Raw genomic sequence first — 26,417 nt, 5'->3', positions numbered from 1 at the left:
TCTCTCCCTCACACCTAAACCTGGTTACACCTGAACCTGGTTGCACCTCACCCTGCCTTCCTCCCGCCCCCCAGCCAACTGGAAACAGAACAACTGACGAGACGATTCAATGCCCAATCGCAGGTTGCAAAAGAAACGCTGCGAGTTGCATACTCCACCACAAGATGCTTTGATTGGTACAAAACAACAAAAAAAATATAATACAAATCTCTACAGCAAAAGTACTTTTAACATGAACAAAACAGTAGAATCTAAAAATACTGAAATTCCTTGACACCAAAACAAAAATATATGATTAAAGAAATACCAAATTCCCCCGGGGTTACATGTACAACTCTGGATCTCCAGGGGCTCCACGCCAACGTTCCGGGAATCCTCGTCTAAAGTCGAGGAGTCTAACCCCAACCCTGGCCTGGGAACCCCCCCTCACATTACCCCCACCTTGACTCACACTCATTCTCATGTGCATGTCTGAAGCTCCCGGAGCTCCTCGCCGACATCCCGGGGATCCGTGTCCGAAGAAAGTACATCATCGCTGGGCAAGGGGCCCACCCACCCCCTTCCCCCGCATTCGCGCGCGCACACACACACGCTACGACGCTAAACTCGTGCGTTGTTCTATAATAAAGAGAAGCATCTTTTAACAATACATTTTCAAAGGGGGGAGGGACAAACCTCTTTTCTTTTTTTCCCTGCGGTGTCCCCGTCGTCTGTCATCTTCCGTCCCCGGGAGTCTCTGCTTGTGTCGTATTTGATGGTGGATACGTCGGTGCCCCTGGTATTCCCGAACCGTGGTGCTTAGTTTAGGGCGGTCTTGACGGCTCGCGTCTCCGGTATTCTCCGTCCCGCCGTTCTCTTAGCGTGCGCGTTGCCCGGCGGGAACCAGGAGGAAGTGAGGACCTTTATGGCTCCCAGCGGCGTTAACCAACCGCTGACGGGTTCCACATTCCCTGCCATGGGTAACCCTTATCCTCATCCTCACTCTTATACTAACCCCTAACCCTCGTGACTAAATTTACCCAATTTATTTTAACATTTTTAAAGAGTGCGGTTCAGACCTGCTCTACATGGAAAGTATCACGAGACACTTTGACGCTTTCTAAATAAAATTTGACCTGACAAAAAACACTTTCTATTTATGGAGACAGCAAGTCTTCAACACTAATACTGGTGGCCAGGTATGTTGAGACATCCAAAGATTTGTCAGCCAATGCTCCGATTGTGCCATGGCAAAAACCCCTTGTTACCTACCAGCAGGGAAGCCGGAACCCTTGCCAATTCCAAATAGACCCTGGTCCCATCTCGGCATTGATTATGCCACAGACCCCCCCCCCTCCAATGTATCTACGAGCATCCTAGTGGTTATGGATCGCTTCTCAAAGGCATGCAAATTGATCACCAATGCAATGTAATGTAATCACCATGAAAGGAGTTCCTACAGCACTGGGGGACAGCAGAAGCCCTCTTCACCCAAGTCTTCCGCAACTTTGGACTGCCGGAGGACATCGTCTCGCATCGAGGACCACGGTTCATATCCAGGATTTTGCGAGCCTTCCTTCGCCTACTGGGGGTGACCGTGAGCTTGTCATCTGGTTACCATCCCCAGACCAATGGACAAACGGAACACAAGATCCAAGAGGTTTGCCGCTTCTTCCGAACTTACTGCCAGCGCCACCCTGCAAACCGGAGTCATTTCCTTCCCTGGGCAGAATATGCTCAGAATTCCCTCCAGCAGCCAACCACTGGGTTAACACCATTCCAGTGCATGCTCAGCCACTAACCACCCATGTTTCCCTGGACAGGAGAATCTTCAAAAGTCCCTGCAGTTGATCAGTGGATCAAGGAGAGTGAGTGTGGGCCAGAGCCCACTGACATTTGCAAAGGGCTCTCCGCCGCTATGCTGATGCTCACAGAGTACAGGCCCCTACCTATGCCGTGGGGCAGAAAGTGTGTCTCTCGACACGGGATCTTTTCGGATGAAACACCCCTGCAAGAAACTGAGGCCGAGATAGATTGGTCCCTTCATGATCTCCCACCAGATCGATCCGGTTACCTTTTGCCTTCAGCTCCCACCTGAGTTTAAAAGTCACCCAGTGTTTCATGTGTGTTTAAACCTTGCATCTCACCTGAATCTTCATCCGCTGCAGACCCTGGGGTTGCTGTGCCTCCTCCTGGACGAGGGTCCCATCTACGCAGTCCGCCAGATCGTCCAATCTCGACGCCGCGGGGGTCAACTTGAATACCTGGTCGACTGGGATGGGTACGGGCCAGAGGAACGCTCCTGGGTCCGCCACAATGACATCCTGGACCCAGTACTGCTGGAAGACTTCCATAGCGCCCATCCTGGTCAGCCTACTCCGCGGCCGTCCCTGCGATCATCCCCCTCGTCCATGGAGATGGTGGCTGGAGGGGGGGTACTGTCACGACTCGACTCGAATCCCCAGGCCAGCTGCACACCAATCACTGCAATTATCCTGCGCACCTGGAGGCCACGCCTCACCTGAGAGGAATTCAGCTAATCAGGCCAGAGTATTTAAGTCGGACCCAAGGTTTCAGTTGGTGTCGGGTCTCATTTGATGAAGGAGTTTATGTTGTCGTCGACTCTTTGTATGGAAACGCTCCAGATTGAGAACATTAAACCAACCTGCATCTGTGCTCCTGGGGGGGAAAAGCGTAACACTCGCTCAGCACCTGAATTTGATTCTTTTGTACTCATTATGGCCTGGAGAGGTGAATGAAATCAATGCTGTTACATAAAATCTATTAAATTTTTCATACAATCTATGAAATTAATTTTATCTGACTGGTTGCACTGTATTCAAGTTTTCCATGGGCTCATTTGATTAATCTCCATGTTCTGCAAGGCTTGTCATGCAAAGAGAGACATTGACCTAAAATGTAATAATTTTACATATGTCCACTTGAGCTCAAACTATTTAAGATTATGTAGTTAGTTCTGTATGTGCTGCAGCTTCCTCATCTAGAAATCATTACTTGCGTATTGGAACTCATGGCCTAATTCCATCAAGTTTTTTTTCTTTAGATTAAGTAGTCCATGTTTCAGAATTGTGTCATGACCTCAAAATTTTGATCTATTGTATTGTGTATTTCATTTTGACCCCTTCCCAAAAAATTACCCAAATTGTAAATTTAGATAGGGAGAAGCAGAAAGGGGATACTTAACAGTCAAACATATATAAAATCACCTGCCCTTTTTCAGCAGTTCATTTTTTGACCTGCGTTGAATTTACATGATATGCAAGTGCTTTCATTTGCATATCTACCTAACCATAATTCCACACAGTTAAAAAAAATGGCAGACATGCTTGAGCCAGGAGGCAGGGTCGCTCTGCCAGGACTCCAGAAGCTTCAGAGCCGTGGCAAGAACATCAAGCTGTGGGAGTTGGAACACATTTTGTCTGAGTCAGACATGTTCAAAACATGGTCTTTGACACAGCAGGATGAGGAATAAAATTGGAGACAAAGGCGGGCTTCAACTTTATTCCTGAACTGAAAGTAACAAGGAAACACATGGAACCAGAAAGCACCAGGGACACAGACCCATCACTCAGCTACAGACCTATTGGGTGAGAGAAATCACCCCTGGTTGATGTCTTTTTTTCTGGGACACTACCACCTCAAACACAATTTGAACCACATTTTGTATAACTGATAAAGACAGTGGTAATGAAATGAAAACAGTAAGGTTTATTGTTTAAAAGTTAGTACTGACTGATACAATTGTTTTAAAAATGACTTCCTATTTTTTCCTAGTCACGCAACAGTTATTGTAACACTGCAATTTCTTAAGTAATCTTCACATTTTTTATACATAAAGTAGTTTAAAAGTTACATTTTAAATATTTAAATCAAATCAAATAAAAAAATCCTTTCCGTCTTGGACAAATTAACAACAAATACATTGTGCATTTCTATTCAACATTTATAAAATCCAAAATTTAATTTAACTGAAACCCACCTGCAGAATAGAACAATTTTGGATCACGTTAATACAAATTCAACCAAGCTAACAATGTTTTCAAGGGCATTCAAATTTTCTAAATAACTCTGGCTTCTCTGCACAAATGCACTTATAAGGAACTAGAATGTGTCACACATGGAGATAAAACTAATGACGATTACTTCAGAGCACACTAATTTTCCAACATTGAGCAACATAGTGGTGAAATTAAAGTTGAACCTGTTGCTGGAAAGCCAAATAATGTCCCAAAACACATTTAAAGATGCTTTTAATGAACCAAATTTGACATAAAGAAATCATCTTAAAGATGGCAATTCCCAGATGTGTGAGAATGAACGTAAATATAACTTTCACACACAAACACAGCATTCGAAGTCAATATATCAATTAAGTCCATCTATTCTGAACAAAAGGATGAAAAAAATATTCAAAATGCGGGATTGAAAAAAGAAGATACTATGCAAGAAATAGAGAAAATATAGAAAAAGGTTAACTAAAAAATGGAAAAAATGGAAAGAATAGAATAAGTTAAGAAAATTTTAAAGAAAAAAGATTCTTGACACAATGAGGTTGACGGGGACTAATGAGAAGAAAAAAATGAATGATGAGTAGAGAGATGTAAGCCTGATAAATAAAGACGAGGAAGACTAGCATTAGTCATTAGACAGTGAAAAAAATTGAAAAAAAAATCCAGTATGTACATGTAGGGACTAGTTCCAAAGTCATTGCAGCGATAAATTTAACAACTCAACAAAATAGGTCAAAAGACTGTTAGAAAGAAGTTTTAGAATTTGGTGATTGTTGGCACTCTTGAGTGTTAAGTTATTTGTAATCCCTATTTTGAAATCAATAACTAGGGCGTTTTTCCTTTCAAATCTTTTTGCAATCTAAAAATCATCCGACATGGCCTATGATCTAGGTATTGAAAACAATGGCAATTACAAGACATTCCATTTTCCAAAACACAAACTCTATAGGCATTCTTTTATAGAGGCATATGCCTTAACACTTCTCTCAAGCATCTGATATTAGTTTGCAGAACAGAAATTCTCTGTAATATACGAGAAAAAACTGTTTTATATTGGAACCCAGCTGCCCCTCGGGGACTAATAGTTTTCTGATTCAATTCTAAACATAGCGCCACCAGTGGACAGACAGGCATCATAGTTATGTGCGGGCTCTTGTGCAAACACTGAATTTCACAAATAAAGCATGTAAGCTGTGTGGTCATGTCATTTTAGTTGTGTGCGAACCTTAACACTATTAAGCATCTAGCATGAGATGAACCCAAGCTTGCAGACCAGATCGGACTAAGCGCCATAATTAGAACTGCATACTCCTGTGTTTCAATATCCCCAACACGCTTTTTCCACATAACAGTGCCCTTTTCCCAACTGCCAAGTTGCCAAGAGTACTACATCATTCTTTAATTTTCACAAAAGACCAAAGAGGTCAACGTTAAATGAGGCAATAAAACAAGTTATTAGAGCATTTAGAGCTATGCTATGTCTGAAACAATCACTCGCCATTGCTTAACAAAAACAAGCAAAACATTTTTTAAAGAACACTGTGGTCCTTCAGTGTTCCAATTAGTTTTTGATGATACTACTTCTACTTGAAAAATGGAGATCGGTTTCAGGTCAGATATGAATAGGTGTTTGGTCCTAAAAGAAGGAAGTGTCTGAGGAGAATGCCCCGGCGAGCCTGAATTCCTCATTCATTAACACACAGAAAAGTCTCTGAGGGAGCGCTTTGGAGTACGGAGCTGGTCGTGGGACACAAGTACGCAGCAAGATCTCCCGGCCCGTTGGACAAGGGAAATCCCGTGAGTTACTGCTACCTCCAGTCAGCTTCCTCTCCTCCCTGTTAGTTGCATGTTCCCCATCCTTATCCTGTGGTATCAGGTGAGCAGCCTGAGGACAGAAAGATAGAGATATATTACCTTTTCAGGTGACATCATATCAACTGGGTGCGATGTTGGTATTATATACCGTTCATTTTTTGTACTTAATATCAATGGTCAGCTGAAAATATTTTAAATACACACACACTCACAGATATATGTGTATATGTATACATATATATAGTTGTATGCGTTCTTCTTGTGACTTCTGCTACCACTGAGGGATTTTCACATACGATTCAGGTTGATGGAAAATAATGGAATAAAAAAGTATCGAAGGACATGCAGAAAAAACTAAGACTGAAGAGTTACTGTGGATGTCTTTGATTTTTGTGTCCCTTTGTTTTGAACTACTGCTTTGTGAATATTATTGTGACTGTTAAAATGGTTGATTTTTAAGAATAGAGATTCAGAATTTGACTAGTGTGCCAAAAATAGGAAAATGTTTTGGTCAAAGGAAAGTGAAAATATTGCATGACCAACTTAATCAAGAAATAATAAATACTATTCTATCATTATAAGTTGAAATCCCTTGATGATGTATCAGTTTTAATGGTTTCTTGTAGAACAGAGAGCCCATTATTTGTCCGTCAGTATGTCTTCTTATGGATATACCACCGCCGGTATGTGTCTGAGGGTCAGAGGAGGGATGAAAGAACCTGTCCACAAAAATGTCTGCGGGGGTTCTCAATCCTCCAGGTCATGGTGCATTCTCGTCAAAGGCTTCTCCTCGTGGCAATTCGACTTGAATTTCTTCACTTGAAGACATTTCAGCCCTCATCTGACAGGGTTCTTCAGTTCTAGTGACCTGTGGGGAGTTTCCCGATATAACCATTTCTGCCGATCAACTCCATTTACATATCAAGCCAACGTAACCTAGACCGGCCCAAAACCCTGGCAGTTACATTGGGAAACTTCCCACAGGTATTCAAATTGGGGAACCCTCTCGGATGAGGGCTTAAACGTCTTCAATTGAAGAAATTCAAGACCAGTAGCCACAACAAGAAGATTTCGACAAGAATTGTCCACTAGAGTAATCTCGCTGGTGGTGGTTACCTCTTCACTGGTGAAGTCAGCCAGCTTGATGCAAGCAGTGTGGAAAGAAACAAACACACAGATCAAGTCAAAGCAAAGAAAACATATTCAAAAGTAAAAACAAGCACTTGCAAAAAAAATAATAAAAATTGAATACAAAAACAATCGACCAATGAGCCAATAAGCATCAACAAATGCCTACATGACTGACAAGACATTCTGTGGTACCTTTCGAATTTTGTGACTTCAAAACATATTTCCTGCATTGGTTAAGGGATTCGGTCCCAAAGTAGACATTGAAGTACCGTATTTTCCACACAATAAGGCGCACGTTCGCCGAATTGCTTGTTTTAAAACGGTTTTCATATATAGAGCGCACTGCATTATAGGGCCCACTGCAATATTAGGCGCGTAGAATTGAAACAACTGTGATGGCTGGGGTTGCGTTCTGCATTCACTAGAGGAAGCAGCGCTAAAGGGAATGTCAACAAAACAGTCAGATAAGTCAGTCAGTCAAACTTCATTAATAGAATACAAACCAACGTTCTGACAACTCCGTTCACTCTCAAAACAAGTTAGTGCATTCACAATACAGTGCCGTATGTGCCGGTAGCTCATACCGGTATTTGCTGCGTCTTCGTTGAAAACAATGTTTCTCTAACTCCATTTGTCATGGTTCAAAGCTTTTCATACAATGAAGGTACCGAGAAGGGCCGCCTCTAAATTCATTGATGTTCATGTCTCATGCTAGCGCTGTTGCCTTCATTCAAATAGTGACTGCAGAGACAATTCTACTTGCTGCTCTCTGTTCAACAACCCACTGTCCAAGTTTTGACCTCAAACTGTGGCCATCTGGCTTTGTTTCCTCAGAAACTCTGTTTAGTCTTCTTCATTTGGCGCGGGTCATCTTGTTGCTTCCTCCACTTCCGTACTATTGATTCATTAATGTTGTATTCTCTCATTGGAGAGTGGAAAGGCAGTCGCTTCTGATGATATACCAGTGAAGTTACAGATATGTCAAAGAGAGGTGGCAGTGGAGTATTTGATAAGGTTGTTCACTGGGATCTTGGAGAGTGAGAGGATGCTTGAGGAATGGAGAAAACAACTTTTAAGAGGGGAAGCATGCTGAGATGTGGTAACTATAGAGGAATAAAGTTGATTTTCCATTCAATTAAGTTTCTGGAGTAAGTCTTGGACACTAGACGAAGGGCAGGACATCACATTTGTGAGTAGCAATATGGTTCATCCCTAGAAAGAGTACAACAGATTCTGCATTTACTTTGAGAAAATTGATAGAGAAGTACAAATAAGGTAACAGGAAGCTGTGGAGTGATTTTGTAGGTTTAGAAAATACATATGACGAGTTGCAGACGGAGGATCCCTCGTATTGTATGAGGAAGTGTGGAGTGGCAGAGAGGTATGTTTAAGTGGTGCAGGACATGTATGAAAGCTATAAGACAGTGGCGAGGCATGCCGTAGGTGTGACACCGCCAAGGAGGGGCTGGGACTACGTTAGGAATGTAAGAACTCTGAGCCCCTTCTTGTTCCCTATGTTAATGGACCGACAAACCGATGAGGCTAGACAGGAATCTCCATGGACCACAATGTTTGCAGATGGCAGATGGCACAGCAGGGAGCAGATGGAGGACAATCTTGAGGTAAAGGTATGCCTTGGAAAGGAGAGCAATGAAGGCAAGCCACATCAAGACTACATGAATACACGCATCAGTGAGAGGGACCCAAGCAGAATGGTGAGGCTCTCGGGAGTAAAGTTAAAGAAGGTGGGTCTAGAAAATCATGTAGAGGATACAGCCATAGACAGACCCCTTTATTATTGACTTTGCCCCGAAGAATCCATGCCATGCATTTACAGACTTCAAAAAGTTCACAAGGAGGGAGCCCCACTCAAACCCATTGTCAGCAGTATCAACTCTGTCAACTACAACATAGCCGAACAAATTGCAAGAATTTTGTTGCCTCTAGTTAGCAATATCACACACACCATTTCCAGAACACAGGACTTTACCATCTTGGTTAGACAGATCAAACTGGACCTGGATGAAACCATGATTTGACGTAACCTCACTGTTCACATGTATCCCTACATTGGATGTAATCACAGCAGTGAGGGAAAGTCTAGTGAAGGACGGCACCTTGGCCAACAGAACCAAAGTTACAACAGACCACATCTGCACCCAACTGAACCTCTACCTGCAGACCACATATTTTGAATAAAACAGCGGTTTCTATTGACCGAAACATGGATGTTCCACGGGGTCGCCTGTATCCCCCATAATGGCAAACCTATACATGGAGGAGGTTGAGAGCAGGGCACTTGCTTCCTCCAGGGGCACAAAACCAAGCCATTTGTTCAGGTATGTGAATACTGCATGGGTTAAAATCAAGAGAAGTGTGAAGAAAAAATCTACTGTCAAATGCATTTTCTTTTTAAGGACATCTGACACACTCCTGTGTGAGGACAGATACCTTTTGCTACTAGAATATACATCCACCTTATAATCTAGCTGTCTATTACCAACCTTGGGATGGGGTATACCTGTTCTTTGCCAGTCTCTGTTCCCAGATCCACTCCGTGTCGGCGAGCTCACCATGTTCTGATCCTCTAATGAACTCAAAACACTACAGCAAACTTGGAACCAAACTCTGAATTTTTCTTTCCTCAACAAGAGAAGCGTTCACAACACATTTTAACACGATCAACACCCACATCAAATTCACAAGGGAGGTTCTCCCAGTGTTTGCATGGGTTTCCTCCGGTTTCCTCCCGCATCCCTAAGTAGTATACAGGGTGGACAATAGAGGGATAAACGGAGAATGTCACTATACACAAACTTCCTTTCTTGGAATGTTGTGTTCATACTCAACAGTACAGGAACCAAGATCTACCAGAAAACTGCACACACTGACTGACTCCTTGACTCACATAACCCCCCTGAACACAAACTAGGGGTAATCAGAACTCTACTACTGAGCCAAAAACATCCCATCAACTGCTGAAAGCAGAAAAGCTGAGGTCAAATATGTTAGGAAAGGATTAACCCTAACCCTTCAAATCTTGTGGCTACCCTAAGAGGGCCTTTGACAAAACAGAAGCCACCAGAGCACGCACAAGAAATGAGTAGTACAGGAACAAACACAGAGACATTGTCGTAGCATATGTTGCTCATATATCTGAAAAAATAAGACAGGTGTTCAACAAACACCAAATATTGGTACATTTCAAACCCTACAATACACTGAGGCAAAGACTAGTGCACCCCTGAGACAGAACACCCAGACATAAGATTGAGAATGTATTGTATGCGGTCACTTGCAAAGAAGATTGTGATCATGTCTAAATTGAGAAAACCAAACAACCTTTGGACAAATACATGGCCTAACACAGGAGCGACACCACCTTAGGACGGGACTCAGCAGTCCAACTAGACCTGAAGGAAAAGTGCCTCCTTTGCAAAGTCCACATTCTGGCTGGAAAAGACAGACGGTTCAAGAGAGGAGTCAAAGAAGCCAACTGAACGGAAAAAAACGTTCCTGAACAGATGTGAGGGGCTTAGGCACAACCTTTCACCCACATATAACCCCACACTGGGAGCCATATTGAGACAAATCAACTCAACCGCACCAAATCTACCTGCACCCTCCAAACCACCCAGGAAGATCCAGCCAACACAATCAATTACCAATGGACGAGCGCCAACAAAACCGGAAAAAGAAAACCTGGTAGACAAACAATCGCCAGAGCAGTATCAGAAGCAGAGACGATATTTCTTTGCAGTATGGATAAATGGTAACGGCAAAGAATTAGTATGTGACTGTCCAGAAAGAGGAGCGGATGAACCCTAGCATATTTTGGCCTGCACAAAGGCATCGCTATCAGGTGTTGGGTCCGGGATAGCAGCTAGTTTGAGCACATTTTAAATGTCTGTGGGTCAGCTTGAGCAAGGTTTTGTTTTATTGATGTTCTTTGCAGAGAAAGCTTGTTCAAAATGGTAAGTAGTTCAAAAACATGCTAATTTTGGGTACCCTGGCAAAAGATACTGATATAATGTGTCGAAGTCCCCCAAGTGAAATTTGTCTTTCAAATCTAAATGCATGACAAATCAATTAGTCGTTGGACGTTGCAGGGCACATTAGAGCTTTGACTCTGAAGGGTGAGCACGAAAGGTCATCTCATCTTTGTACCATTTCAGGTCAGCCGAAGACCTTTATTGTCACATTCAATGACACACACAGCACAAGATCAGCTCCCTTTAATCGCTCATGGATAAACCATGAGCAGAAGGCAGCTACTAAGCAGCGCCAGGGGTTCAATGTTTTGCTCAAGAACACTTCAATAGATTAGGAGAAGGATAGGAATTGAATCAGTAATGTTCAGTGCAAAGGACAACTGCTCTAACCCCCTGAGCCACACTGCCCTCAGAAAGCAAGTCTGTGCAACCATTAACGGAGGTTTCACAAACATCTAGACAGGGGAAAGGACACTGATGCAATAGACAGTGGATATGGCCTCAGATTAGATGTGAAGGGGACACATACCGCACCAGTGTAATGTAGTCTTGGTATCATGACCAAAATTGCTAATTCTGTTAACATTCTGTGTACATGATATAGCATATGACAAAGCTAAACTAAAAGGTTCTGAAACACACATGCATGCATGCGTACACGCACAGACGCACAGACACGCACACACACACACACACAAACAAACACACGCACAATACAGTACAGCACAGCATTGGTTGCATAACCAGTCAGAGAAAGCAGGGGAGACGTATGCTTACTGCCTGAGCATTGATGAACAGCCTTTTGATGACTGTGCCAACCTTCCCCTGGCTACCCCCAATCACCACAACCTCCGGCTCTTCCAGGAGGGAGCTCACAAACCTAGAGACACACAGCAAACACACATCCTGAGACATGATAGAGCATTAATCTGAGTGATACAAATAGCTTCAGTGCCAGCACATTTGGTCATACAGTGCCTATCATAAGTATACACCCCCTTGGATGTTTTACCCTTTTAGTGCTTTAATAAATCAATCATGGTCAATAAAATTTGGCTTTTTTAAATACAAAAGTGTATTGGGAAAAACTCTTTAATGTCAAAGTGAAAACAGATTTCTACAAAGTTATGTAAATGAAATAAAAAAATAAAGAAATGTGATTGTTTGCATAATTAATCAGCCCCTTTTTAAGTTAATGGTCTTATTCAATAGAGTCCATCAAACTCTTGCCAATAGTCTCACACTTTGTGAAATGAAGATCACCAGAGTGGTGTGGGTGTGCTTCAAGGATTGAGGTATAAAACACCTGTGTCCGAATGTGCCCGAGTATTCTTGGCGACAATTACACCATGAAGAAAGAAGAACACTCCAAGCAACTCAGGGAAAGGCTGATTGAGAAGTACAATTCAGGGGATGAAAAAAAAATTCCAAGGCATTGAGCATCCCCTGGAGCTCAGTGAAATCCATCATCAAGAAATGGAAGGAATATGGCACTGGAGTGAATCTGCCTAGATCAGCCCGCCCTCGTGAACTAAGTGACCATGCAAGTAGGAGACTAGTGAGAGAAGCAAACAAGACCCCTACGACTGCTCTGAAGGAGTTACAAGCTTCAGCTGCTGAGATGGGAGAAACTCAGCATACAGCAACTGCTGCCCAGGTTCTTCAGCAGTCAAAGCTTTATGGGAGAGAGGCAATGGTGAAGCCACTGTTGAAGAAAAGTCATTTAGATCTCGACTGGAGTTTGCCAAAAAGCACGTGGAAGACTCCATGGTCAAGTGGAAGAAGATTCTTTGGTCTGATGAGACCAAAATCGAGCTTTTTGGCCATGAGACAAGACGTCATGTTTGGCGGAAACCAAACACTGCACATCACCAAAAACACGCCATCCCCACTGTTAAGCATGGTGGTGGTAGCATCGTGCTGTGGGGATGTTTCTCAGCGGCCGGACCTGGAGGGCTTGTAAAGATAGAGGGCAGAATGAATGCTGCAAATACACTGAAATCATGGGGGACAATCTCATTCAGTCTGCTACAGAACAACAGCTCGGGAGAAGATTCATTTTCCAGCAAAACAATGATCTGAAGCATACTGCAAAATCTACACAGGAAGGGTTCAAAAAGAAGCAGGTAAATGTTCTGGAGTGGCCGAGTTGAAGCCCAGGCCTCAATCATATAGAGAATTTGTGGCTGGACTTAAAAAGGGCTGTTCATGCCCGATACCCACACTACCTGACAGAGCTTGAGCGGTTTTGCAAGGAAGAATGGAGCAAAATTGCTGTGAGCAGATCTTCTTCTTCCTCTTTCGGCTTTTCCCGTCAGGGGTCGCCACAGCAAATCAACTTTCTCCATCAAACCCTATTCTCTGTATCCTCCTCTCTCACACCAACTACCTTCATATCCTCTCACTACGTCCATATATCTTCTCTTTGGTCTTCCTCCAGACCTCTTGCCTGGCAGCTCCAATTCCAGCATCCGTCTACCAATATATTCTCTATCCCTCCTCTGTACATGACCCAACCATCTCAGTCTGGCTTCTCTGACCTTCTCTCTAAAGCAGATGCACAAGACTTATCAAGACTCATCCACACGGACTCACTGCTGTGATTGCATCCAAAGGTGCATCTACAAAATACTGACTGGAAGGGGGTGATTAATTATGCAAACAATTATATTTCTTTATATATTTTTATTTCATTGACATAACTTTGTAGAAATCTGTTTTCACTTTGATATTAAAGAGTTTTTTCCAATACATTTTTGTGTTAAAAAAAGCTAAATTTTATTGACCATGATTCATTTATGAGAGCACTAAAGGGGTAAAACATCCAAGGGGGTGAATACTTATGATAAGCACTGTATCTCCCCCAAACAAGATTTAAGGTATTTTTTTGGCCCGAGAATAGCACAATAAGCACATTCTTTGGCATTTTAAAAGTATGATCCAAATGCATTTCATTAGCATTAAATACACAGAAGGCTCTCCCTCTCTAACTCCGTCCGGCTATTTTTGGACAAACCCTGTACAAAACATTCTTTAATATTCACTGTATGAAGCTGATAAAACAATTACTTACTTTTCCAGCTCTTCTATGTGATCTTGCTTCTCTTCTTTACAAATGGCAAACTTCGCCTTCAATGACCGATACTGGGTGATAAGTGTTTCGATGGCTGTTAAGCTGTTAATGCACTCCTGCAGATAATAGAGGCAGAGAAGGGGGAACTTACTGAATATACGATGGTCATTAAGTTGACAGAATATAATATTTTCAACACAAGCAGCTTGTAAAAAAAGACTTTCAGTTCTGTTAGATGTCTTAGTAGTGATAGATGGGTAGGAGGCAGCAGCTGCGGCAGTATATTCATCACATGGTGCTACCCTGGGAAATGAATTTGGGGCATTATCAGGGCACTGAAGTAATATGACTGCAAGCATTGTTTGGTTTCTGTGCGGTGAATCCCATGTGTTTTCACACACTGTTAACTGAAAAATGTAGATATTAATGTCAATTGTGGGAGGTAATGCCAGCATATTATTTTGGATGAATGGACACAAGTGCCAGAATGCGAGAGCTCTCTTTGAGTCTTGCACTTTTCAAGAAAATTTTAATCCATATGTGGCACACCTAAAATAGGATGACCACATTTATTGGGGGATTTATTTCAGATCTAATATTTTTTTTCAGTTAAAAGTCAGGGGGCGGAACTTTCTTCTCCCTCGCTGCACCAGGAGCAATAAAAGGTGGACACTTCCGCCGTCTCCTTAGATGCGATGCGCTCTTCCACCTGCTTAACACAGGTTAGTAAATCACCCATTGAGAACGGATTTTATTTGTATTTTGTCAAGCATTGTTTCGGTGAGCTTTGTATGGATATTTGATGCTGTTTTTTTTGTAGATCTGTGTTGTTAAATAAATGAGATGCAATGCGAGAGAGAGAAACAAGTACAAGCTTCTTGACTTCCGCTCTTCCACCTGCTTAACACGGGTAACATTTTTGCTACTGCGATCATCACACTTGAGACCCGTAACACATAGCATGGCTGGAGATTGTTTTTGCAACATTAAAATTGTACAATTGCAAAAATGTATTGAAGATACACACACTAAATGTACAATTTTTGGTCATTGCCCCCCCCAACTTATCAAACCTGCCATTCTCACCACCTGTCTTCAGATGGCAGCCCTATTTTGTTTCAGGGGTTTCCCAACCATAATCTTATCTGGCCTCTTTACACTCTCACCTTGCCATCAGTTTCTGAAGCTACCCTTTTGTCACTCTCTTGGTCTCCTCTTTGCCCTCTTCGGTCTCCAGTAGCTCAAACCTTCCTGGAGTTGTCCTTTGATATCTACAAGTTCCCCTGACACCCTCCTGTACTCATCGCATCTTAGAAGCTGCACTATCTCCTCCTCTCTTTGTCCATATCCTTGCAGACTGCTAACACTCTGTAAACTGATCAACGCTCTATGCATGGAGTATTAATAAATGCAAACAGACATAATGTTTGATCTTAATTTCACCTGCACATCCATATGCACGCATGCACACAGAGTGAGAGAGATTGTAGTCTAACAACCAACTCTTCCATTGCACATAATTCAAAAGTCAAATGTCGTGAACACAGAACATTCACGGTGTCAGATGATAAACCTTATTGCAACAACAGTACTTATCTAAATTCATAGAATTTACGATTTATGAATAAATCCAACACAAAAATAATCCTGTTGTAAAAGGAATCTGTCTTGCTTGTTGCTGACCTCTATCTTTTTGTAGTCCTGACTGTGGCTGTGTATCGCCTTGCTGGCTTGAGATGTAGCTTTCATGATATTATTTTTGACCAACTGAAGGTTTTCCATCGATTCTGTGGTGAAGGAGAGGAAGGGAGAGACAAAAGGAGGAAAAAATTACTCATCTCATAAAATGCAGAACAGGTATCTGAAAAAAGATGATAATGATATATAGATTCTTCCACAGGACATTAAAGCTTTGATTTTTTGTACGCTCCATTAAGCTCAGCTGTTATTACCAAGCCATGAACAATTATGTGACAAGTAGAATGACCTCATGCTTTCAGAGTTGCGTAAACACCTATAGTGACAATGACGACGACAACGAAAAAGACAGCGAAAGGATAAATGTGTGTCATTCCGCTATTTCATGGAAGGAAAAAAAAACAATTATCCTGGGAAGAGCAGAGTACATAGAAGAGCTGACTCAACATTTTACTTACTTGTAAACCTCAAGATATTTAAAATTTATTGTAATGTTCTGTAAAACACAATGACTGACTCAGAGCTCATTATGATAGTATCATGCTGGATACTTGACATATGCACATCACCATCATAAACGTTAAGCATTTTTACTCAGCATGCATTGCACAAGCAGCTGTCAGACCGCAAACTTCATGACTGTACCAGCAAAGCTGCTATGAATGTACAAGCACGTTTTTTAAAGCCTCATGAGTTATTTATTTGGAAATACAGGCTTTACTATATACTGGCATTTCTTCTTTCAGCAAGTACCAATCACAGACAACCATTGAAAAGCTCTGGCATACACTCAGAAATGGTATCTTGCATTTTTAGACAGGTTGTATATGAACTGTGGGTGTTTAAATGCCACATGTTCTAAAATTTCCTACTGCCACCATTACAATTATGAATAATACATGAGGTTTGTTGAGACTATACTTAAATGAAAATAAGATTTGAGTTGTTTTGAATGTTTCCCTCATTTATTTTTATTTAGGATTGCATTTGTCTGTGTCATACGAGAGTGGCATGCTGGTGAGTCATTTAAAACAGTTTAGAGTTTGATCTGGGATTTAGGCATAGAGGGCTTATTCACCTTCCTCCCTCAGCTTCAGAAGAGCAGCATGTAATGTGCAAGGCAAAAGATGTTGGCTGAGGTCTGCAGGGTTCTGTCCAGCCAGATAGTGTAGAACCTTAAAGGCAGAAGTAAATAACGGTTAAAAATCTGTATAAAACATATTGTGATGTCATATGATGCTGTCAAGACACTGCCAAAAGCAGGCTTTGACAAATACCTTTGTCATGTCTTCATACATATCACACATAGATCAAATAGGCACTGCAGCCAGTTCATTTTAGTTTTGTGATATGGTTGCTGAATTATGCCCCGTGGTGATATACCGGGGCAAATTAAACATGGGTTAATGTCTTTTCACTGCATTAAAAATTCCCATAAAGATGCCTTATGGTGGGAAACCTGATGCTTGAAGCCCCCTTGCGTTCAACAGTATAAGAGTTTTTCTCAAATGCAGCCTCAGGGGGGCACAGCCAAGTGTCTCCCTGAGCCGGTCCCCAGCCTGGATAAATGCAGAGGGTTGCATCAAGAAGGGCATCTGGTATAAAACCTGTGCCAAAATCAAATATGCGAATTGAACCTATGAATCTCATACCAGATTGGTCGAGGCCCGGGTTAACAACAGCCGCCATTGGTTCCGATGACCTACAGGGTACCAGCAGAAATGGGCGACTATGGGTGGAAGAATGAGAGGGGAAAGGTGTGTTTGGAAATAGAGGGAGAAGAGGAAAGGCAAGAGTCTGGGACTGAGAGGAGGGACTTGAATACTGGGACAGTTACAGGAAAAGGTAGAGTTGGTCGACATGATGCAGAGAAGGAAGGTGGAGATACCGTGTGTCCAGGAGACCAGGTGGTACGGTAGTAAGGCTTGAAGCTTAATTACGGGTTTTCGGGTGTACTATCACAGTACTGACAGGAAGAGGGATGGCTTAGGAGTTATCTTGAGGGAGGAATTTGCTATAAATGTTCTGGAAGTGGAAAGTGTGTCAGATAGACTGATGAGTCTGAAACTGGAAATTCAAGGTGTGATGCTCAGATAAGTTAGTGGAGAAATGAGATGTGCAATTGAGATGTAGTGGAGTCAGTGAGATAAAATGATACAGAATAAAGAGGTGATAAAGAGGTCATTGGTGCAGACTTCAATGTATATGTTGATGCAGCCCATAGAGGTGATGGGCAGGTTTAGTTCATTATACATGGTATCACTGGCCCATATTCAGGATAACGGATAGGGGCGGTATGGCTCAGGGGTGAGCGCAGCCATCCTTTAAACCGAACATTCATGGTTCGATTCCCACACTCCTCCTTGCCCCATAATGGGTTCAGTTTCACTAATGTTGTGCTCTACGTATTCCTGTGTGTGACAATAAAAGTCTGTCTTTATTCAGATGATCTGCGACTTTGTATGACAAACACAGAGTGATTTGATACACTTAAACTTGGTGCCTATCTGACTGCTGTTGAGAGCTGGTTATCAGAAAATATTCTTGCTTCTGAACTTAATAAAGGCAGAAATTATTGATCATTGGAGTACTGTGGAGGCTGAGTCATCGTTACATGAGATGAGATGAGAACAATATTATTTATCCCGAAGGAAATTGTTGTGCCAGAGTTTCAAGCAAAAACATAACAATAATAGATAATAGTAGGAAGGAGGGAGAAAAAGAAATACAATAATATATAAATTGTCAAGGTTAAAGCTATCAGTGTTTTAAGGTCTTAAGTACAAAGGTTTGAAGATTCCCTGCGGCTGAGGGAAGAGGAATTAAAAAGTCTGATAGCCTCAGGTAGGAGAGACCTCCTGTGGCGTTCAGTGGAGCTCCTTGGTGGTATCAATCTATGACTGAAAGAGCTCTGACAGGATGACATCTATTTTACTGTCCTGGGATGATGGTGTTATTCAGCGCAATGACAGAATTAAGTAAACTTAGTGTTTTCTTTGACAGGGGGCTTTGATATTAAAGAGGTCACTGCTTGCACTGCACTCCAATGGTTCCAGTCTTTTTTGTGACCCAAGGTATGGAAAAAGACTGTAGACAAGGAGCACCAGAGATGGACATAGTGGACTACTACAAGTACCTTGGGGTTCACATTAACAATGAATTGGCAGGATGAAGAGTAGGATGTTCTCTCTGAGGAGACTGAGGTCATTTGGTGTCAGTTGCGGGCTCCACAAGACCTTCTACCAGTAGTATAGTGTGCTGGTGGGGCGGCGCCAAGACTGGTGAGGTCAACAGGCTCAACAAGCAAGTGCGGAAAGCCCGCTCGGCGGTGGGACTGAACCTGGACCATCTTAAATCAGTGGCAGTGGGGAGGGTGAAGGACAGACTGGGAGCTATCCTCAACAATCCTACCCACCCCCTGCACCATGAGGTGTGGCTGATGTGCTGCCGACGCCTCATCCCACCCTGGTGCAGAACAGTACACTTCAGATGCTCCTTTGTGCCCACGGCCATCAGGCTGAACAGCAGCAGCCTGGACGGCACACAACTCTGAGCGGCCGGAGGAGCATCTGTGCTGCTCGCACTACCTCATCCCCTAACTCTGCGGGTCTTTCTTATCCTTGTTGGTCCCACCCCGCACGCATCCTGTCTATTTCTGTTTATTTAATGTCTTCTTGCCATTGCACACATTGCCATTGCACACGTTAATTGAATGTGTGTCATTAATTCATCTGCACAGGACTATTATATCCACCAATCACTCCACTGTCTACCGCTTAACCTACTCCGAGTCACAGGGATTGTGGAGCCTATCCCAGCTGCCATGGGGCGAGAGGCGGGGTTCACTGCTCACCAGTCATTGGCAGGGCCAAAAATAGAGATATATAGACAGACAACCATTCACTTTCTCATTTGTAAATCGGGGCAATTTCCCCAATTTTGAGACATAACACGCACACGCAGATATATATCTATATATTTATCTATGTGTGTGTGTTTGTGTGTTAAGACACATTCAAGTCCTGTTGCCACAACAAGAAGATTTCAACTAGAAAGAAACATTGTATATTTGCATCACGCTGTCTGTGTGTGTACATACTGCTATAAAAAAAAATGTGGCCTTGTTTTACTTCCACTGCCTCATAACCTTAATGTGACCTTCATACTTGTCGACAATAACTACTGTTCTCTCTAGTTGACCTTGTATTGAGAAATATGCAAATGGAAATGTAGTAGTACAGAACATTACCTTTTCTGCCTCCTTGGTATCATCAAAAAGCCTTCGCTGGCGGCGAGCAGGTATAGCTCTGGCTGTTTCCCAGGCCTCTACCCACATGTTGCCTGGAATCTTCATTCGGGGACTCAGTTCACCTCTCAACACTAGAACACCCTTTTCATCGACCGTCTCCTCCTCAACAAAGTCCCTGGGGGAATACCAGCGTACAAAGTCTTCCAAAACACAGCCTGGGTTTGCAGCCTATAAAGAAACAGGAAATAGTTTAATTTGCTCTGTATTGAACATTGACAGTTGTGAAATGATGAAACCCAAGCATCCACATCTTTAGATAGTTGGGATGGGAAAGAAAGAATGGGGCGGGAGGTTACGATTGAGAAAGGAAAAGCACAGATGAACCCGACAAAGTTTCGTCTTACACATGATATCATGTTGAATGAACTCTCTTAGATAAGATATTGACTTTCAATTGAGAGATTTGTGAGTGAAAAAGTGGATTTTCAACTTCCTTAAACATTTTTTGAGCTTTAACAGAATACCAATAAAAACAGGACCATTTCATGAGTTGCCCTGAATATTGAACCGGTACAACCATATTCTGTATGTATATAAATATCCGCATCGTATGCATGTGTGTTCAGAGCCGGGATGTCCAACTGTTTTGCAAAGAGGGTGAGAGTTAATAAAGCAGAAGATGCCTGGGGCTAATAGTTACATCTGAACGTTTTTAAAGCACGAGTTACATGCAAATGCACACTGTTACAAAACAGCTCTCATTGTCAAAATTACCTGTATTGCTCAAATGGTAATGCTTTCTCACCTTGAATGACTCCATATCAGAGAGCAAACATGCACTCTGCATTCGAGCTCGAAGGTGTGTGCCTTCAGCTGATGTGCCAAGCTTTGCAAGTACTTCAGACTGCTCCTCCAACATATCCTCCGTCATAGGAGCCGGATCCTAAAACGAGGAAACCAAATGAAAAAAAGTATGCAACTTCATTCACATTCTTGCAGCTTATAAATTTGACAACTTTTTAATGAACTTTTTTGACAACTATTCAATGAACTGAAATTAGATGGCTCAAAAACAAAAGCATGGCTCGACTAACTGCCCTACATACACTGCATATACATATACTACATACAGTCAGGTCAATAAATATTTGATCCCCCTATGATTTTGCAGGTTCTCCCATTTAGAAATCATGGAGGGGTCTAAACTTTTCACCTGACTATATAAGCCACCAATCCACATCCAGGCAATGTGTGCCGTTAGGAAGAACTGACAATGACCAAACTTTGTAAGATGTCAAAATAATTAAGCCATGATTTGTGTTACTATTAAAATGGAATACAAACCATAAAATTAACAAAATATTTAAATCGTCTATTCTCGCTGAAGTGATTTATTGATCGAGATAGGAGAGAGATCCATACCTGTGTGACAGGAACATAAAGAAGCTCTTTGGAATTGAGCAGAGTCAAGTTGTTATGCGGGTACATTCTGCCCTCTGCTTTACTTATTCTGCCATCATTTTCCCGCTCAGTGTGAGGAGGCTCCGTCTCTCCCTGTTCACTCAAGCACTCAAAGAATTCTTCCTCACTGTCACTCCAAGAGTCCCAGGATTTCCCTGGGGACACTTCCGTTGTTAAACTGGATGCAGCTATTGCACCAGTGGTGCTGTGGTTGTTTGAGAAGGCATTTGACAAACTGCTCTCTCTATCTTTGTTTCCCTCCATCATCTTTCGAACTTCATCTCTGGCCCTCTTCCTCTGGATGCAGCAGTTCAGCATCTATGCAGTGGAAAAAAGTCAAACAGATATGGACCGTGAAGGATTTTTGCCAAAGGCGATATGTTTCGTTGATCCCATAGAAGTCATTAATATTGTTTCAGTGTTTCAGATTCTGTTAAGACACTTACAGTAAGTACCAAGGACAAACGGCAGAGGTAGCTCAGGTAAATATTATGGCCTAAAATGGATAGGTCCGATCTATCTCTTTGGCTGTGATCATACTATACCATAACAAGCATAAATAACAAAGTCAACAATACATGTTAAAGAGATTAATAGATAATAACAAGAGGTTACATTTGAACCCTATGCATATTGGCGGTAACTAAAGGATGTTTTAATGCAACTGGCAGAGTATGATGTTTTTATTTTTAAATAAATCACTCAATTTTGAACGATTGCTTAAAGTTCCAGTGCTGAGAGGCACAATATAATCCTGGAGAGTAGAACACTGATGCGTTAAAAGAAAAATTGCCGCATCAATAATGTCGAACCTTATCGACAGAATTGTATTGTCTCGTGACATCGGTCCTGTTTAACCACTTTGTAGTCGAACTCTTAGTTTTTTTATCCTTTTGGCTTTGTTGAGTGACGTCGCAATAACTGTTGCTGAAATATGTTTCAGAGGACGTGATTCAACAAATTATGAATGAAAATTACTGAAATCAAGGTCATGCAATGGTAGATACGGGCTTGGTTTCAAAACATGCCTATCTTGCCGAGCTAAAGTGGTTCTGCAAATGTTGCTAATGACGGTGACTGTAAGGAGCTGGAGCGTGGCACTTAAAAGTGCTGTATGTTGCAGAGGATGTGGTTCTATTATACATATCACAAACTGTTATCAAAGAAATAACTGGGTATATACAGGAATTGTTTTCCAAACATGCTTATCGACCACATCCCCAAAAAGCAGGGGAGACTGTGTCATGGCCATGTTCTGTGCCACCATTATTGAGGTGGCAGACTGGAGCTGTGGCTGAAAGATGGTCGGTTCCTTTATGAGCAACTAGCCCCCAAATCTGTTGGTGGAATCCAGTGATAAGGAATACACTCAAGCTGAAGGGCAGATTCCTATTGGGCCGTCTTGACCTGCGGAGCTTTGGAGGTGGCTAAAAGAAGGTCAAGCAGAATAGAGCTTCTTTGGTGGCCAAGGCAAAAACTAGGCCATGGAAGGAATTCTTCAAAGACTTCCTTAATTCCACTGATACACCTTCCATTGACGAAGCAAATACTGGGGACTCAGGTGTGGGCCATTCGGCTCCAGTAAGATCGCTGACAGAGCTTGGTCTACACCGTCAGTAGTAAGCCGAATTCATTTCCAGTGAGGTTGGTTCCAGGGTTGCCCTTTGTCTATGATTCTGTACTAAACATTGATGGACAGAATATCTAAATGCAACCAAGTCATTGAGGGATTCAGTGACCTTGGGGGTGGGTCTCTGCTTTGCGCTGATGTTGTGGTCCTGTTGGCTTCATCTTTCTGACACCTATAGCTTCTACAGGAGCAGGTCACCAAATGTGAAGTAGCTATGATGAAAATCAGCAACACTAATCAGAGGGCCATGATCCTCAGTCGGAAAAAGGTGGAGTGCCTTCTGAAGGGTTCAAGTATCTCAGGGTCTTGTTAATAAGTGAGGGAAAAATGAGAGTGGGGATCGACAGGAGGATCAGTGCCTTGTCAGGAGTGATGCAGACTCTGGCATCATCTGTCATGGTAGAGAAGGGGCTGAACCAAAAGGCGAAGCTGGATTTACTGGCCAATGTATTTCTGCCCTCACCTACAATCAGGAGCTGTGTGTCTTAGCCGAAAGAGCAATATTAAAGATACAAACAGCTAAAATTTGGTTTCCCCCGCAGGGTATCCAGGCTTTCCCATATAGATGGGAGCAAAGACGGGTGAGAAGCTCAGCCATCTGGATAGGTTACGGTTAAGGTTAGAGTGGCCCCACTGTTCCTCCAGATTGAGAGAAGCCAGATCAGGTGGCTTGGCCAGATCAGGTGGACACTTTGGATCAAACAGCAGTGCCTTTTGTAATTATTTTTTGCTTTGTTGCTACACAGACCGCTTTCTGATCTACTCCCATTCTGGGAGGTATTTTTTGTGCTGACTTAACTGACAAAGACTGTATCTAGATATCATACGATAAATATATTTCAGAATATACCTGACTGCAGTCGAAATTTGGTTTCCTATCACAAAATAAAGAAACTCAGAATGCCTAAAATTCAAAATGCTTTGTCTGGGTAATAGCAGTAGAGTATCCTGTGAACTGCATGTAGAACATGCCAACACTACACAGGAAAAACACAGCAGGCAGACAACTTCAAAACTAAAGCCTTGGTAGCTGAGGTAATTCACATGTCATTGTTGGATTTATATAGACAGCCTAGTTATTACGATATGCAATTTATTAAAAATATAATATGCAGGGATAAACCTTGATCTTGTCCCACAGCGTTTAGTTCTCCAGTGATACCTGGAACTGCTGACAAATGCTTTTGCCACTTTAGCCTTGCTGATTATTTAGCTGAATGCATCAATCTTCAAGGTTCCACAACACAATACCTACCTGTAGTTTCTGATGCAGAAGACAACAACGAAGATCAGGAGGTCCACCAGGAAGTCTGAAGATTAGAAGGCAATGCTGAGGATAAGACAAATATCAAAAAATATGTCTTTACATACAACGTGGAGCTCTAACTTTAACTAAGGATAATACTGTATTGTATCCCCCAGGGGACATTTGTCATAGCAGCGCAGGGCAGAAAACAGAGGACAGGTAGCAGAGACATTAGCTATAACAAAAACAACAATATGAATATAAATATAAATAGAAGAGACAATTCTTGGGCAAGGTTGGTGCCTTATAAATATCAATCCTAGTGTGTCAACTGAAATCTGATATGCAATAACCCTTTCCAAAAAAGACTTTGATAGACCCATCTGCTTAATACCTACCCATACATGAGATAATTGTTTTCCCAGCGGTAGCGTAACTCTAGGACAAACTCTTGCCAAAGCTGGGCCACGGCCCGAAGACCACCATGGCAGAAATTGACCAGACTCAAACACAGTGCCAGTCGGTAGGTAAGGCTGTCGACGGGTGCTGACTTGAACTGAAGGAAAAGGTCCTAGTTACAATGAAGCAGAAAAAAAAAAGTGTCAGCTATTATCAAAAAAAAATACGGAAACATTAGAAAGTATAGGTAAATTCCCTTTTGTTCATATCAGTTTTGCGAAGTATTATTAGAAAATTCATTAGTATGTCCCCTCCTTGAGCTGCCCCCTTACTTTGGTGGAGGGGGATTCTGGGAGCTATGTTGTCGGGGGCTTTATGCCCCTGGAAGGGTCAATCAAGGCAAACAGGTCCCAGGTGAGGGGCCAGACAAAGAGCCATCCAGAAAACCTCAGACCCCAACTGTCCCCTGCCTGGAAGCGGGTCACCTAAACTCCCAAATCTGGCAGAACTACAACCATGTCCCGTAAGGCCGTCAGTGCCTGTTGGGGCACCAGCCCTTGAGCCCGCTGGTGGATTCCAGCGGTGATGGATGCCGTCAAACTGAAGGAGGAGTCCTACAGGGTCTTTCTTGCCTGTGAGGCTCCAGGGGCAGCTAACGGGTACCGGCAGGCTAAGCGGCACGTGGCTTCGGTGGTTGCCGAGGCCAAAACCTTGGAACTTTGGGAAGACCATGGAGAACGACGCCCGGTGTGCGTTGAGGAGATTTGGGTCCACCATCCGGTGGCTCAGGAGGGGGGACCAGTGCTCCGTCAACACTGTGTACAGTGGGAGGGGGGCGCTGTTGACTTCAACTTGTAGATCAGTGACAGGAATACGTCCGAGACCTTCCCGATCCCGTCGAAACGCCTTCTAGTGACAATGCAGAGCTGGGTTACTCTGGAGCGGACACATCTATCTCCAGGACTGAAGTTGCTGAAGCGGTCAAAAAGCTCTTCAGTAGCGGTGCCCTGGGAGTGAATGTGGTTCCCCCTGGGTTCCTCAAGACTCTGGAGGCTGGAGGGCTGTCTTGGCTGGCTCACCTCTGCAGCATTGCGTGGACATCAGGGACTGTGCTGCTGGACTGGCAGAGCAGTGTCATGATCCCCTTTTTAAAAAGGGGGGTGGGAGGGTGTGCTCCAACTACAGGGGGATCACACTCCTCAGCCTCCCTGGTAAGGTCTGTTCAGCTGTGCTGGAGAAGAGTTTCCGCCGGGTTGTTGAACCTCGGATCCAGGAGGAGCAGTGTGGTTTTCGTCCTGGTCATGGAACAGTGGAACAGCTCTATAACTTTACTGGGGTCGGAGGGGACATCGGTGTTTGCCCAACCAGTCTACATGTGTTTTGTGGATCTGGAGAAGGCATTTGACTGTGTCCTGCGGGCAATGCTGTCGGGGGGTGCTCCGGGAATATGGGATGCCGAACCCCGTTATACGGGCTTTTCTCGTTTCCAGTGAGAATTAGACGCCGCCAGGGCTACCTTGTCACCGATTCTGTGCATAACTTTTATGGACAGAATTTCTAGGCGCAGCCAGGGCATCAAGGGGATCTGGTTTGGTGAACATAAAATCGAGTCTCTTCTTTTTGCAGATGATGTGGTTCTGTTTGCTTCATCAGGCCATGATCTCCAGCTCTCGCGGGAGCGATTCTTAGCAGGGCAGGAAGCAGCCAGGAAGA

At 43.0% G+C, this 26,417-nt stretch overlaps 1 protein-coding gene across 2 annotated transcripts in view; it reads right to left on the bottom strand.

The window, feature by feature from the left end:
• Positions 1–3,486: 3,486 nt before the first annotated feature.
• Positions 3,487–26,417, bottom strand: part of rab3gap1 (RAB3 GTPase activating protein subunit 1) — a 42,608-nt gene continuing 19,677 nt past the window's right edge. Inside the window, exons 15-25 of one of the 2 annotated variants that reach the window (XM_086148735.1) lie at positions 24,704–24,876; positions 24,315–24,369; positions 21,391–21,747; positions 20,774–20,911; positions 19,969–20,196; positions 16,798–16,894; positions 15,705–15,808; positions 14,022–14,137; positions 11,726–11,828; positions 6,942–6,965; positions 3,487–5,895 (exon numbers count right to left, since the gene is read on the bottom strand). In XM_086148735.1, coding sequence (XP_086004861.1) covers positions 5,647–5,895; positions 6,942–6,965; positions 11,726–11,828; positions 14,022–14,137; positions 15,705–15,808; positions 16,798–16,894; positions 19,969–20,196; positions 20,774–20,911; positions 21,391–21,747; positions 24,315–24,369; positions 24,704–24,876 — 1,644 coding nt within the window. In that variant the 3' untranslated portion in view covers positions 3,487–5,646. The remainder of the gene's footprint in view (positions 5,896–6,941; positions 6,966–11,725; positions 11,829–14,021; positions 14,138–15,704; positions 15,809–16,797; positions 16,895–19,968; positions 20,197–20,773; positions 20,912–21,390; positions 21,748–24,314; positions 24,370–24,703; positions 24,877–26,417) is intronic. The other variant, XM_086148736.1, reaches the window with a different exon arrangement.

The sequence above is a fragment of the Fistularia commersonii genome, chromosome 6, assembly GCF_037954325.1.
Source record: "Fistularia commersonii isolate RoL2024-O1a breed Wild chromosome 6, RoL_Fcom_v1.0, whole genome shotgun sequence".
In the NCBI taxonomy this organism is placed as follows: Eukaryota; Metazoa; Chordata; class Actinopteri; order Syngnathiformes; family Fistulariidae; genus Fistularia; species Fistularia commersonii.
Note: the sequence above shows the minus strand (reverse complement) of the source record. Positions and strands in the feature narration are given on the sequence as shown.